Source organism: Netta rufina, assembly GCF_964035555.1.
Source record: "Netta rufina genome assembly, chromosome: 20".
In the NCBI taxonomy this organism is placed as follows: Eukaryota; Metazoa; Chordata; class Aves; order Anseriformes; family Anatidae; genus Netta; species Netta rufina.
This window is the reverse complement of record NC_140144.1, coordinates 4263831-4277725: the sequence shown is the minus strand read 5'-3', so window position 1 is coordinate 4277725 and position 13895 is coordinate 4263831. Positions and strand designations below refer to the sequence as shown.

At 46.5% G+C, this 13895-nt stretch overlaps 1 protein-coding gene across 1 annotated transcript in view; it reads right to left on the bottom strand.

Moving 5' to 3' along the window:
* Positions 1-13895, bottom strand: part of PAPPA (pappalysin 1) — a gene marked incomplete at both ends in the record, with an annotated part of 177212 nt that overhangs the window by 64183 nt on the left and 99134 nt on the right. The window contains one exon of the mRNA XM_084299267.1: positions 7978-8174. Within this exon, the coding sequence (XP_084155393.1) occupies positions 7978-8174 (197 nt within the window). The remainder of the gene's footprint in view (positions 1-7977; positions 8175-13895) is intronic.

Below are 13895 nucleotides of genomic sequence, written 5' to 3'. Positions count from 1 at the left end.
ATTTGCAGGTGGGGACAGAGGGATTGAATAAAGAGACTTTCTGTTATGGTGTGCCTTCAGGACGGTGCTGGGTAAGCGCTATCCTCTGAAAATCATTCCTTTTAGAGACATCTAGAGATGAACACCCCAAAATTGAGTGGCATTCAAAATATGAGGTCTCTTATGACAATGTGGGCTAAAATGTCTACAGTACTTCGAACAAGTAGTGCAGACAATCCTTCATTTAAAAGAAAAAATAAATTCTCTGCTACTGGCATGAGAAAGTTTACTTTCAGGCTTAAAGAAATGATCGTGTGGTTTTGAGGATGGCATTCCGTTCTGCTGAAGAATAGCACCCTGCCTGCCTGTATATCTGTGGCTTTGTAGCTACATTACAATCTTGGAGAGCTCTGTTTACATATTTTACATGTTTTCTTGTGCAGAACATGAAACCAAATTACATAGTAAAGGATGTTACGGTTTCACTCCTGCACCCTTTTCCGTTCTCTCCTTCCGATCATGTTTTAATTCTATCCAAAATAATTGCCTGGGTATTTTTAACCGTGCTCGATTGACTGTCAATCCTTCGGGCAGGTTTATTCACTGTTGCACAGGGAAATCATGCAAAAGCTGGTGAAGCTACATGCCAGGGGGGTAGGGAGAAGACGGCCAGGGCGGGGGTGGGATGAGAAATGCCGAGAAGCCTTCATGCATGAACAAAGCAGACGTGTCGATGCATTTATGCAAAATCATTCGGCTCTGAATGGAGAGGGACCCAAGACAAACAACCCGGATGGGATGCAGGAGAGCTATCCCACGCTTATGGCTGGACATGCTCTGCATCTAAAGGATGGGGAGCAGCAGCAGCAGACAGAGAGACTGGCAGGTTGAGGGGCAAGGGCCGAGGAGGGGGGTCTCCTTTCAGAAGAGTGCATGCTAACGAGCACCGCCGTTGTCGCAGGGTCCGGCTTTCCAGCTAGCTGATGCTGGGGGGTCCAAGCTGTTTTCAATTACAGCGTGTAATCTGGGTGGGTGGCTGGGTGTACAGCAGATATGATCATAAAATGGTCAGTCACTTCCTAAAGAAGCACATAATCCTTCTTATTATCCAAGACAATATTCCTTTCTTGCCTTTCTTCTCCTCGCCTTCAGCAACAACAAACGGGATGGAATTCTGCTCTCGTTTCGTTAGCGGTGAGCGTCTCCTGGTCCTAGGAAGAGACAGGACCAATTTCCGGCACCTGAGGATTTTTGGTTTGACCTTCATCTCTGAAAAGGTCAGACCGAACCTCTCTGAGAGTACTGATGGCTGCTTTGCTCTCTGCATCATCCTTTGTTTCTTTTATCTATTTTCTGTACAGTACACAAAGGGAACACAGTGTACCAGCCCCTGGTACTCACTGTTCTGTTCCCCTTAGATGACTTGCATATGTGCTCTTGAAAAATTATTCTAAAAACTAGTGGGGGAGGGGAGTGGAAAGAAAAAAATCCCTTGAGTGCTTGGCAAAATTGCTTGGAATCTCCTCTGACATCTCATTGTGTTCTCTCTGTCCTCCCCATACACAAATCATCCAGAGGCTACGACATCAGGCATGGGGTCTGCTGGTTTACTACTGCCCTGAGCAGAGGAGCACTGAAAGGCATGGGGATGGGGGGCGAGAGGCAGGGAATCACTGAATCGCTGTTCTTCCTAGCAGGGAACAGGCAGCCAGGTGATGGGCAGCATCCCTTTTTCTCCAGCTGGCCCCGGAGCACCTTTAAGGTAATGCTCTTTCTCAATCAGCTCACTGCAACAAAGTCTTTTCAAGCCAGCCTAGCTAGAAATTTCATTTCTCTCTCTCTCTCTTTATATTCAGAACACTGGGATCATTTCTGAGCAGGAGGCGCAGCACAGATCTTTGGAGCATCCCTCACCTTGGTGCAAACCCTCTGTATGGACCACTTGCTCCAACGAGGCAAAGCAGCAACGCAGACGTGAATAAAGATGAGAGGAAATCCCCAGGCAAACAACATCACCTCCTTTGACAAGAGGGTTGCAAAACCCAGCTTTCCCATCAACACAGGTGGGAAACAAGGTTTCTAGCTGTTAGAGCAAGGACTTGGTGGAATTATTTTCCAGTCATTTTGCAATGGGAACAAGCCCAACTGTGTGAGGATAAAATCTGGTTAATTCACGCACCGGATGATGTGAGGAGGCTGACAAAGCTAACACACAGTGGATTTAATGATCCCGGAATCCATTCCAGATCTGTGTTCCCAGACACCAACTGTCAGCAGGCCCTGAACAGAGTTTTCTTCTTATACAAGATATGAACATTTCCCTTTTGAGATCTCCTGAGCTTCCTAGTCCTGGGGACACCTGGGCCCAATAATGCCCAGTGCCTGCAATGTCTCCGTGGGGAACTGAGGTTTAATTCTCAAACCGCAGCTTTATCTTTGTGTGCTCTGGTTTCCACCTATATTAAATGGAACAGAAACCAGGCAATGTGGCTGTGACAAGGCTTAATTAATCCCTGTTCATTAAAGAGATATGAAAAATAGCATCATTTAAGACAAAGGGAGGCATGTTCCTCAGAGTTCCCCAGCCTGAATTTGCCTGGTGCCAGGCTCGTGGTGCAACTCCCCAGCCTTCAGGTGAAAGACCAAACTGTCTGGTCTGTAGTATCTGGGGGAAGGCTAAAAGAGAGACTATGTTTTGGGCTCCCTTGTACTAATTTTAGACCTGGGGAATCTGTAAGCTAAGCTGAAGCCTTTTGGTGCACCAGCCGGTACTGGAAATGTGCTCAGATGAGTACAGCAAACCTACATTCCTCTTGCGGCGGCCTGTGCACAGTGTCCAGTTCATCTTTTTCCAGAACTGGTCTCTGATCACTCATGGTTCCTCCATTAACAGATTCTCTTAGTGGGATTTTGTACTCGACCTCCTGAGATTAGTGGTTCAAAGGCTGGCTAGGCTATAAATAACAGAGACATTTGCGAAGCAAATCATCTTATTAAAAATGGGGATTTTTTTATCCCTCTGACCACAACAAAACTCTTACCGTTGAAGAGCAACAGGACTTGGCTGTGAACTGGGAAGTTCAAAAAGGGCCACTTGCAGAGCCGACAGACACACACCCTCCCACTTCTCAGCAAGATCACCCCAAAGGAGAGGAATGGCTTCTCCATTAAAAGTTGCAGGTTTCCTCTCTTCCCACTCCTGTTCAAGATTACCCTATTTGTTGGCTTTGCTGGATCTTTGGGGAACTATCTTCAGAGTTATATTTATTAGTCAAAGTAAAACTGCGTGGCAGAGAACTTCATCATTTTCCTCTTCAATTTTGTCACAGTATTTTCTTACCAGCCTTGGAGCCCTCGCTCTGCCATGTTATTTCTTCCAGTACTCAGAATATTTTCGTGCTCTTGCCTTCTTCTTTTGTGGGAAATTTCAGACATGCTGCAATTCTAGACATCTTTCTATGGCCGGCTGAAGAATAGGTTTGTTGCAGTGAGTCTGGATGAGTGCAATTGTGGGAACTGTAATAGGGGCAGGAGGGGGCCTCAGTTTGTGGGAAAGATGTAATAAGAATCCTTTTCCACAGCTTCTTACTCCATGGCAGCCCCTGTGGGGTACCCAGGGGGAGAAGGGGGTGGGTTTGTCTGGGAACAAAAATGAATCCCAGGATCTGTGTGCCCAGCAGCCTTGAGGAAGAGTCCCCTTCTCATTAACTGTGCCTAAGCTGTGCAGCTTTTCCTGTACAGGAGAAAACCAGGAACTGGCAACGGCATAGGGAAGAAAAAAAAATAATTAAAAAAAAAATAATATATATATATATGTATATGGTGACTTAAACTAAACAGCTTCTGTGCAACTGGGAGGAAATACACTGAAAGACAGAGCTGTTGAGGGACTGCCCCTCTAAATTGCTGATGTAAACCCCAACTTCCAAGTTTTGAGCTACTGTGACAGGAGTAACCAGGTCAGCAGTAAGCCACCTGCTGAGCCATTAGTCCCTTCCTACACCTGTCTATTATAGAGGCCAAAAGTGAACTTCAGATGAATCCACTGGATTCCCACCAGCAAGAGGGAAGGAGAAATGGCACTTCCAGCCCCGCGGCCACCCACCTCCCTCTCACCCAAACCGTGGGGTCAGGGGTGAAGAGCCCTCCCCAAACAAGCCTGGCAGAGGCTTCCCACAAAGGCACATCTGTACAGATAAGACATGTAAAAAAATATCCAAAGCATTCATGCTCAGGACAACTTACTCCAGAAGGAAAGCGAGACTACCAAACATGCTAACACATCGGAACAAAATCAGTGTGCAGGGAGAGCATGGAGGCTGCCACTACATGACCTGAATCCATGAACCCCATGGGACAGCCACCCTTGTACCGTGACCTAATCCACACCACACTTTCTTATTTAACTGTCCTCATCCACACATCTTCACCGGTGGTGACACAAGCGGGACTGCCCACGGAGGCCATGAGATGGCTCCTTAAACTCGCACGTTGCCAAGCCCAGGAGTGCTTATCTTGGTGGTAGGAGGCCACATCCTCCCCACCCCTGCTCGTAACAAGGTTGACCCTGGCTGAGTATGAACTGGTCGGGGAAACAAGTCCCTGGGGACTTCCAGTGCAAAAAATAAAAATAAAAATTGCAGCTATTCACAAAACAGATTGGTCTGAGCACCCTTTGTCTTTCTATTTATGCCTACTGGATCTGCCCGTCAGCTGGTATAAATCTGCCCAGCACTACTGCCTTTTTGTAGTCCTTGCCAGAGTATACCAGCTGATGACTTAATGCTAGCATCAATAATCTTTAGCACAAGAAAGGCCCTGAGAAATAAACAGTGCTGTAGAAAACCCCACACAACCAGTACATCAACACTGATAATATTTCACATGCAGCGGATGGCAAGGAGAGGCTGTTTACAAACTCACAGCAAGAGCAGTAAGGAAAAAAGTGGCCCAAGAGCATGCAAAGCCCTTATTGCTGAATTCCTCCTGCAGTCGATAACAGGTACTGAGCAGCGTCTGCTTCGAGACCTGCCGAGGATGCCAGATTAGAAATCAAACTGTAAAAATACCCTGTGATGGTGCTCACATTTCCGTGCTGGTGTGATGCTGCTGACTGGTCCTCTTTGGCTTTAAATATGATGCTGTCAGTACTGTGAATATTTCTTAATCAGCACTGAAGAGTGGCTGCCAGGAAAGTAGAAGTGGCTGTCTATCAGTCTTGCTTCTGCAGAAAGAGCGATTGTTTAAAGGGGGGGGGGCTGTGTGACCTTTCCATTTTTCAAATGTGTATCTGTTTGCCAAGACTGTGTCATTCTTTGTAAGCATTTTGTTGTTCAAAACAAATCTTATACTGTGTGTTTTTTTTTCTGCTCTCTTAGTATGTTGCCATTCAGCAGCCTCATACTAACAAGTAACAAAGCCACATGTAAGATCCATCTCGCAATAACAAGCAAGTGCATACATCCTATTTCTAAGACACAAGCAACTCTGTGGAAACAGGCAACGTGTTAGCGAGCTCTGCAGACAGGCCTGGGGTGGTCAGTCTGCAGAAGGAGCCCTACAATAACAAGTGCACTCTGGCTTTTGCTCACAAACAATCCTCCAAGAGTAAACAAGTGCAGGCAGGCTGATATTGCTGAGCAGCACCACAGCACCAAATGTGGTCCTCAGGAACAGCCTCTGCAGAACTAAGGCAGAAATACAGGCATGCAGAGAAACAGGTCTTGAGATAGCTAAGGATGAGAAAACGTTTTAAATCGTGAAGGACATACTTAAAACGCTCTAAAGCACTTTGAGAATACCAGGGCAATTATGAGGAACAGGGATAGCTAACAAACAGGCAGCTTATGTATTCTGTATATTGCTGTGCACTGCACTCAAACATATCTTTCATGGCATTCCTGATGAGAAGCCAACACAAATGCCACTCTGATTAATCAGGAAACTACCCAGCAACAACATGAAAAGTTTGCACAACATCAGCAAGCACACAACCTACTCTGAAAGATATCTGGGTGAGGAAAGGTGCTCCTTTCATCAATACAAAAAACCCTAAGGCTCAGTGCTTGCACAGATAATGAAGCCAAACATGTTTACACACCAGTGATCATTACACATGGTGATTAGGGGAGATCTTAGGTTAATTTTCATCTCAAGCACTCTGCTAGCCAACACAGTGATGACCTGCTGCCCCACCTAACCTCTCCAGAGTGACAAGTCAGGTGCTCTTCCACAAGCTACAAGCCTGTCTTGTTCCTGGGGAAAACAAAGACTCTCAACATATATGATTAAAAAGGTCAATGAACCCCATACACTCAAACGGGTGTAATATGACCAGCTGAGCTAAAGCACAAATTCCTCTTGCTGGAAGTAAATAGCACACTGTTATCTCCCCAGGGGCCAGCCAATAACAGGAGGCATGTTCCCATTCACTCCACCAGTGTGTGATATGCTAGTGCTCTGCCTATAAATACAACAGCTTGGTTTTTGTTTTTGGTGTGCTTTTTTTTTTTTTTTTCTTTTAACGAGGCTGTGACAACTTCATCTCATCTGGGTACAACAAACATGCTTGAGTTGTGGCTACACAGCAGGGCTTTCTGTTGGGTGTGCACGTGGTGGTGTTTTCTCCACCACATGACCATATGTTGTACGGTCCTACTGCTCAGCGTGGCTGCATCTCTCCCAGTGTGTTAGGAGAAAATCAGGGCAGGAAATCCCAGTGGCAGCATGGGGACAGAGGACTTGGGGACATGCTCATTGAACTGCACCTGAACTAGAGACAGTGGGCTTTGGACAGTACTACAGCCCAGGGAGATCAAATGAGAAAGAAGCTAAGGCACTGGTAGGGGTGCAGAGGAAAGTTCCTTTTACAGTGTGAAATAATAAATATGACCATGACAAAAAGGCAATACTGGGCTCAGGATTCTGTCTTGGTACTATGCCAGCTAACCACGCTTTGTACGTTTAAAAATGACCTGGTCATTAATTTGTTACAGACTTGTGCTATGTGAACAAGGCCAAGTCTCTTGGATAAAGATGTTTTCTCTTGCAAGCCAACTGGAAATGCTTAGCATTTACTATTCACGGAGAAATCTGCTTGTCATATCTGTGACATTGCATTCCTCTCTGCACTGCCCACTCAGGACACCTCCCTGACAGTTAGACTGCAAGAACAACTTGGCTGCATCAAACCCAAAGTCCATCTGATCCACTGCTCTGTCTAGCGAGGGACACTGGTGGATGCTGAAGGTGGAATATACAATGTAGCTCTTGTATATGATGATCTTTTTCTTGCTGTATCCTCAAAAAAAACAGCAAGCAATGCGGGCTTTCCTGAGTCAGAGTGTTGCATCTGGACTGTTGCATCTGCATCGTGTACAGCTCTGTTTTCCAGGCATTTATCTAATGTCTTTTTGAACTCATTTGGATCTAATTCTCTCAGGGAGACAAAAGGTAAAGTTATGGTAACTGGAGCTATTTATGTTACAAAGGAGACACGTAAGAAAGGGGTTAAAGCTAATGAATGGCTTTGGGAATGGACGGGACCTTTCTCAGAATAGAACAATAGGGTGCTTTTATGAATCCGGGAGGCAGAAAACACAAAACTATTAAAAAAGAAAGAACACTCTTTTGTATTATTCTGCATTAGCCTTCAGAACTCATTGCCACAAGATAGCACCCTGTGCTGGCTATAGAGAGCCTGTCTAGTCTTTTAGGTGATGCTAGTTAGCCAGAGGTGACTCCTGCACAGCTTATTGAATCAAGCAGACCATGACTTCAGGCAGCGTTCAGATGGGTGACTGGAACTGAATTTCAACTCCATCACCACTAAACAGGCTCAGAAACAGGGAAATTGCTATCAGAAACCTCCTTTGGTGAAGTATCAGGATAACAGACAGGGGTAAAATCACACATGAATGCTGACCATCTAGTTATGCTCATGACTGTCCTTGCTGGCCTCCACCTTCTAGGACAGGGAACAGCATCTGCTTCCCTTACCTGGGTTGCTGCTGGCTGACCGATGACCACCCATCCTGGACACTGCTGGTCACTGTGGTGTGAGACGGAGACGTTGGAAGCCCACTGATCGAGGAAGCCTTTGGGAGTGTAAACGCCACAGTCTTTGATGCTGGTCATTTGCTCAAATTCCTCACATACTCCATCACCATCATGGAAATAGCACCTGCTGGGTTCATCTGCCAGGAGAAACCAAAGAGAAATCAAAAAATGGCTACATGTCCGTGGCTGAGTTGCTAGGATCTAGTAACACCAGCGGTGGTGCATCTGCTGGTCCAGATCACTGGGGAGTGAAAGCATCGGTCACTTCTGGCCAGCAGCAGGGCACTTCTCAGAAAGTCAGTTTTTAGTCAGTTTTGTTATTGGGCAAAACCCTCAAACCATTTCTCAATGTGAAGGGTTTTCTGCTTATTTTTATCTATCTCCATTTAAAAGGATGGAGACAGAAGAAAGCAGAGATCGAAAATATATGGAAAGACAATGTGGGTGTTGGCATAACTCCACTGCCTTGGGTGGAAGATAGCCAACAGAGGGTCTGGTCTACAATGTTTCCCTTTTTGTTCTTAAAAGATATCTGCAAAACAACAACAGCATCTGTGAATTTAGGGATGGCAAAAACTGCCAAGTTCACAGCCACAGGACCAAGGGCCAACCAGATCTGTTTATGCAAGGCACAGATACAGTCCACATAGTGTGAGGGTAAGCTTGCCACATCCACACACGGCTTCAACCAGCATAACTCAGATTTGACCTGAAAGGATCAAAAGCAGCAGGAGACTTTATTATCCTTGTCCATTTATTCTGTGGCTTCTCTAATGAGACTGCCAACAAAGATGCCAAATTTTTGAGGTTGTTTCTGTAACATTGGCCCATTAAAAACTGAACCAGGATCCATCTACTCTTTTCAAACAGACTGCATAGCAATAATGACTTTCAGTCATTAGAGTACTCTGTGAAATGGAAACCTTTGACCTGTTGGTATCCTATTTTGTATTGTATTATCATTGCCAGTCCCCAGAGGTATCCAGTTCTGACAGCCTGTTGTATTTTTGTCTGGCAAATAAGCCTGCTGAAAAAACGGTAGGAAATTAGCCAGAGCTGCGAGCTGGGCTGATGGAAACGATCCCTAAGGAGAGTCCTGCCGGTAGCATTGGACTATCTTGAGCTAGGTGTCAGAAAATCCAACGGCTGCTCAATTTTGAGCTACTTCCAAACTACTAAATCCCCTGTTTATTTTTCCTCCTAGTTTACACAGTGAAATACCATCATGAGCCAGAAAAAAAAATCAGTTTATTGCAATTCAATTATTTAATGACTTTTGCTCTTTTCCCCCCTCCCCTCCTCCCAATCCCCCGTGCAAAATTCTAGGTGCTTACGAGAGCGTGAACTCGAAAGAACAGAGAAGCCTATCAGGGAAGAAGGTCATTCTGCTTTCCTTTCATCACGACCTCTGCGGCCAACTCGTGTACGTGGACAACTGTGGGGAGCTGTGTGTTTGCCGGGCCAGCACTCCGAGCTGGCGAAAATGAGCCAGCGTGAGCCTGGAAGCCGTTCAGCCGTGCGAGCGCAGCGCTGTGTCTGAGCTAATATTCCAGGGGTGGCCAAACTGCTTGACCCTACAAGTCACATCTTAAACTCTTCATATGGCCGGGAGCCACCATATATATACCACACACCTCGAAGAGCTCGGAGGAGCAGCGGTCGGGGGGAGAGCTTCACAGGCGAGGCTGACAATGGCTCCCCAGGGTGCCCCATTACTCCACGGTGGGAGAGGGCCGGGGTGGATGTGCAGATGGGCTCTAATGCAACCCAGCAGGGCCGGCCCCAGTGGCCCCGCTGCCCAGCCTCCTCCTGATGCCAGCAGGGCCCTGCTGCCCATCATCCGACACTGGCCCTGCTGGGAACACGGCACTGGAACTGCTCGTGAACCGTGTGTGCCCCCAGAGCCCCAATTTGGGCATCCTTGCTGCACACCTTATTGCTCCACAGGGTTTGTTGGTGCTGGCCCAGCACCACACAAGTGTGGGGTGGGAGAGACGCGGCCTGGGCCTGGTCAGCCCGAGGAAGGCGCAGAGCTCCGTGTAACGGAGGTTAGCTCTTGGTTCCCCTCACCTTATCCATAAGCATCTCTTGCTCTGCGTGTCTCTGCAGAGAGCTGTCAAAGTGTAGGGCAGCACTCTGCTGTGCCCAGGAACAGGGGGATGAAGCAAAGCAGCTCTCCCACCTCGCAGCACTGTGTCCCACTTTGAGCGAGAGCCTCAGCAGAAATCTCTGAGAAACGCTCGGCTCTGGGAAGACTGCGGTCAGCAATCAAAAATCCTCAAAAACAAATCCCAAACATATGAAAATATCTATTTTTGGAAAAAGAGTTTCTTTGTCATTTAATGAAAAGAGGCTTATTTCCGTAAAAAGAAAAAAAAAAAAAAAAAAAAAAAAGGAAAAGCAAAAGACCTACCATATTAAAAAGACCAAGCCTTCAGACCACGAACAGATGCACAGTCAGATAGACACTTCCAGTGACACACACTGGCACCCAAATACATCCTGCTACACACCCACACCGACAGAAGCACTGACACACAAACACATGTACGCTCTCTTTACACATCCCCGATGCAGCCACCCCACCGATGCAAACACACCCAGAAACTCACAGCCTAATTTTAGGCACACATATTCAGACAGTGTTTCCCTTGCCTCCCTGAAGCACGGACTTATTTTCACGATAGGCACTGAAGTAAGCACAACATTTATATAGCCAACATACTCCTGCACTGGCTCCAAATGTTCCCTCCTAATGCGATGATAAACGTAATGGGCTTCTGATAAGATCATGTGTTTGGGATAAAAGAATACTCAAGACCTACTCCAATCAGATGACTTAATTCATGCGCACATGGATGGGAAGGCAGCCTTGAATAGCTGTGATCCAGGCCAGTGTGTGATCCTAACAGAGGCTAATTTGTTCCTGATTATGCTTAAGACCCCAATAAATCTGTCTGCTCGGAGCCTGCAAAACCCGAGGGAGGAACCGAATGGAGAGACTGAGATGTCTGAATTAAATGGAGACTGCCTAAAAATGCTTAACAAAGCCTTACTGACCTGCATGGCCGCTCACCCTGCCGCCAGGTCTGCTGGCTGCATGGCCCCATGCCCAAAAACCGAGAGCAGATGAGGTACCTGCTCACCTCCTTGTGCTGTGAAAGATGGTAGGGGAAAGGGGACACGTCCCCTGCTCAGAGTCATGTCAAAGATGGGAACTTTTCCAAATCCTTCCCAGGCACTGACGAGGGGCCTGAAGAGCCCACATACAGCCCACGGCAGCCAGCTCTTCCTTCCGCAGGTGCTGAGCACCAGCTCTGCCTCCTGATCTGGCATGGGATGCTTGGTAGGTTAGAAGTCAGGCTTCACATTTTTATAAGTACAGTGAAAACCAACCAGATTGTTTCTTCCAAAGACTGCCCTCACAAAATATAAACTAACAGGCTTCTTCCCTTTCCACCAGCAGTGTGAAAGATCAGTTGAATCTAGAGAGTCCTACAGGCTCAGAGCTGTGGAGGGCAGTGTCAGGAGTGGTGTATCTCCTGTAAGCAGCAGCAAGCATCTTTATTTCCACAGTGGTGCAGAAGGCCTTTTCTGATCTTTTGTTGCCTACTGTTACGTTAAATGCATCCAGGGCCTTGATAATACAATCTAATTCTTGTCTCCACAGAGCTCTATAGGATACAAAGACCTGATGAAGTCCATGGTGATGTGCTGGGCACTCACACCATGGAATACATTCATCAATACTGCGGACTTCTCACTTTAAAATCGAATCTGATTTGAGTAATGTATGGAGGAAGAGAACATGAAGTAAATCTGATTTGTCCTCAAGGAGAAATGACTTCAAAAAATTAAAAAACAGTTGCCTGGAAATCCAGCTTAAACCTAGAACAGAAAAATGTCTGCAGGCGTAGCACCTGGCAGCAAGAGACAGCGTCCCTGGGGACTGACAACAGATGTTGAAGGATCCTGAGCTGAACTCGGGGAACGTGTATTCATTCAGGCAGTCAGAGCTCCTTTTCCCTGACAAAACCATCACTGAAGGCACCAAAACTTCAGAGCCAAACCAAAGTCCCTCTCTTGCCCCTGTTTTAGGCTAGTGGAAGAAAGAAATCTCTGGTTTAGCAGAGAAATTTGTCACACTCGGGAATTGCTGAACACTACATGGCAGCCATCAACCTGGAGAAGGGGGATTTGTGGGGGAAACATCGGCAAGACCTGGCTTGTTTCCTAAAATTGCCAATTGTAATTGGACTTCAAGATCTGGAACAATTGTGGGGCTATTGTGCATTGCACAGAAAATGATGCGAGCTCTGTTTGTCTTTGCCTCTTAAAGATGCTCAAGCCAGTGCGAAACACAGCCTTTTGCACCAAAATACAGCCCCTCCAGGGCTTGGAGATAAAAGAGGCACCAGGTAAGGAAGAGGACTGGGATAGAGGCCAGGGAGCACCTACCAGACCCTGCCAGGGCCAGCAGGTAACTCCCCATCACCTGCCTAAAGCGAGGCCAGAAAAAAACAAGTGACACAAATCAAGTCGGAAACGCATCAGGAAGCAGACATGCAGGATATACACTTATCTGTGATAGGCAGCCTTCCACCTCATTAAAAAAGAAAAAAAAGAGAGAGAGAGAGAGAGAGAGAGATAAAGAGATCCACTTCATAGCACAGGGCACATCCTCCAATGAGGCTTTTAATGTCCGAGCTGCATGGTCAAAGTGCTGGGGACAGACACTCAGGGCGGCTTCCTGTTTTCAGCTAGGATGCAGTGATTGGCATCAGCATAGTCTTCTTTTGTGCAATAACTACAATTATTTTTTTTAAAGGCCAGACAAAAAAAAAAAAAAAAAAAAAAAAAAGAAGTATTTTTAAGCTCAGCTGTTTACTTAGGGATGCTTCCAACTATAACAAGCCTCATGCCACATAACTATTCGTCCGAGGGAAAAAGAAAAAAAAAAAAAAGAAAAAAGGGGGGGACACAAAAATGCAGAAGCATTGTCTCAGAGTAACAAATTCTTGGAACAGAGTGAGCTTCACATTTTAACCCCTGAAAGGTCCGTTCAGACCTTGCAGGGAGGCAAAGGCATGCGGGCCCTTTTGGCTGTGGTGAGGGTCAGATCACAGGCTTGCCGAAGTCAGCAGCTTCTGTAGAAGTGGGATTTTACCCATGTCACCTAATCAGCATCTCCAGCACTGGTATTTGTGTCCACAGATGAGAAGAAAAGCATCCAGAGGTTTCTGTTGCAAAAGCAGGAATAACTCCAGCGCAGCTCACACGAGACCAGTGGCTGAGTGATCGCAGAACCTGCACCATTTGTTTCGGTGAGCGTTTCACCTTTGGCTTCAGTGGGAACAGGGTGAGTAACGTGGCCTTCTGCCAGGGTATCTGCTGATCTCTTCTCTAACACTGAAGAAGCCAGAGACAGAGATACTTCCTGCTGCATTAAAACAGTCGAGAGCTATTTTCCTTCCTGGATATCCTGATTTGCAAAGAGGAAAACCACCGCGCAGAGCTCGGGCAGACCTCTGCGAATAAAGTTGCGTATCAATAAATTGTGACGTTTTTCTTCAATGAAATAAAGCAGACACCTTGGAAATGAAGTAAACGTGGGTGTTGCAATCTACTGCGGAACATCCAGGGGCCTCGCAGGAGGCTGTTTTCCATACAATATGACAATTGTGTCTGAGCATCTCCTGAACCTAGCGGGGCCGATATAACGTGCTTGCAGAGCACGGCTCCCTGGTAATTCAGCTGCTTTGTGGAAATACATTCCTGGGCTTGTCCTTTGTCTGGCGTGACTCGGCTCATCGGCATGATATAGCGGTCAGAGCACAATAATTATGCAATTGATCTGC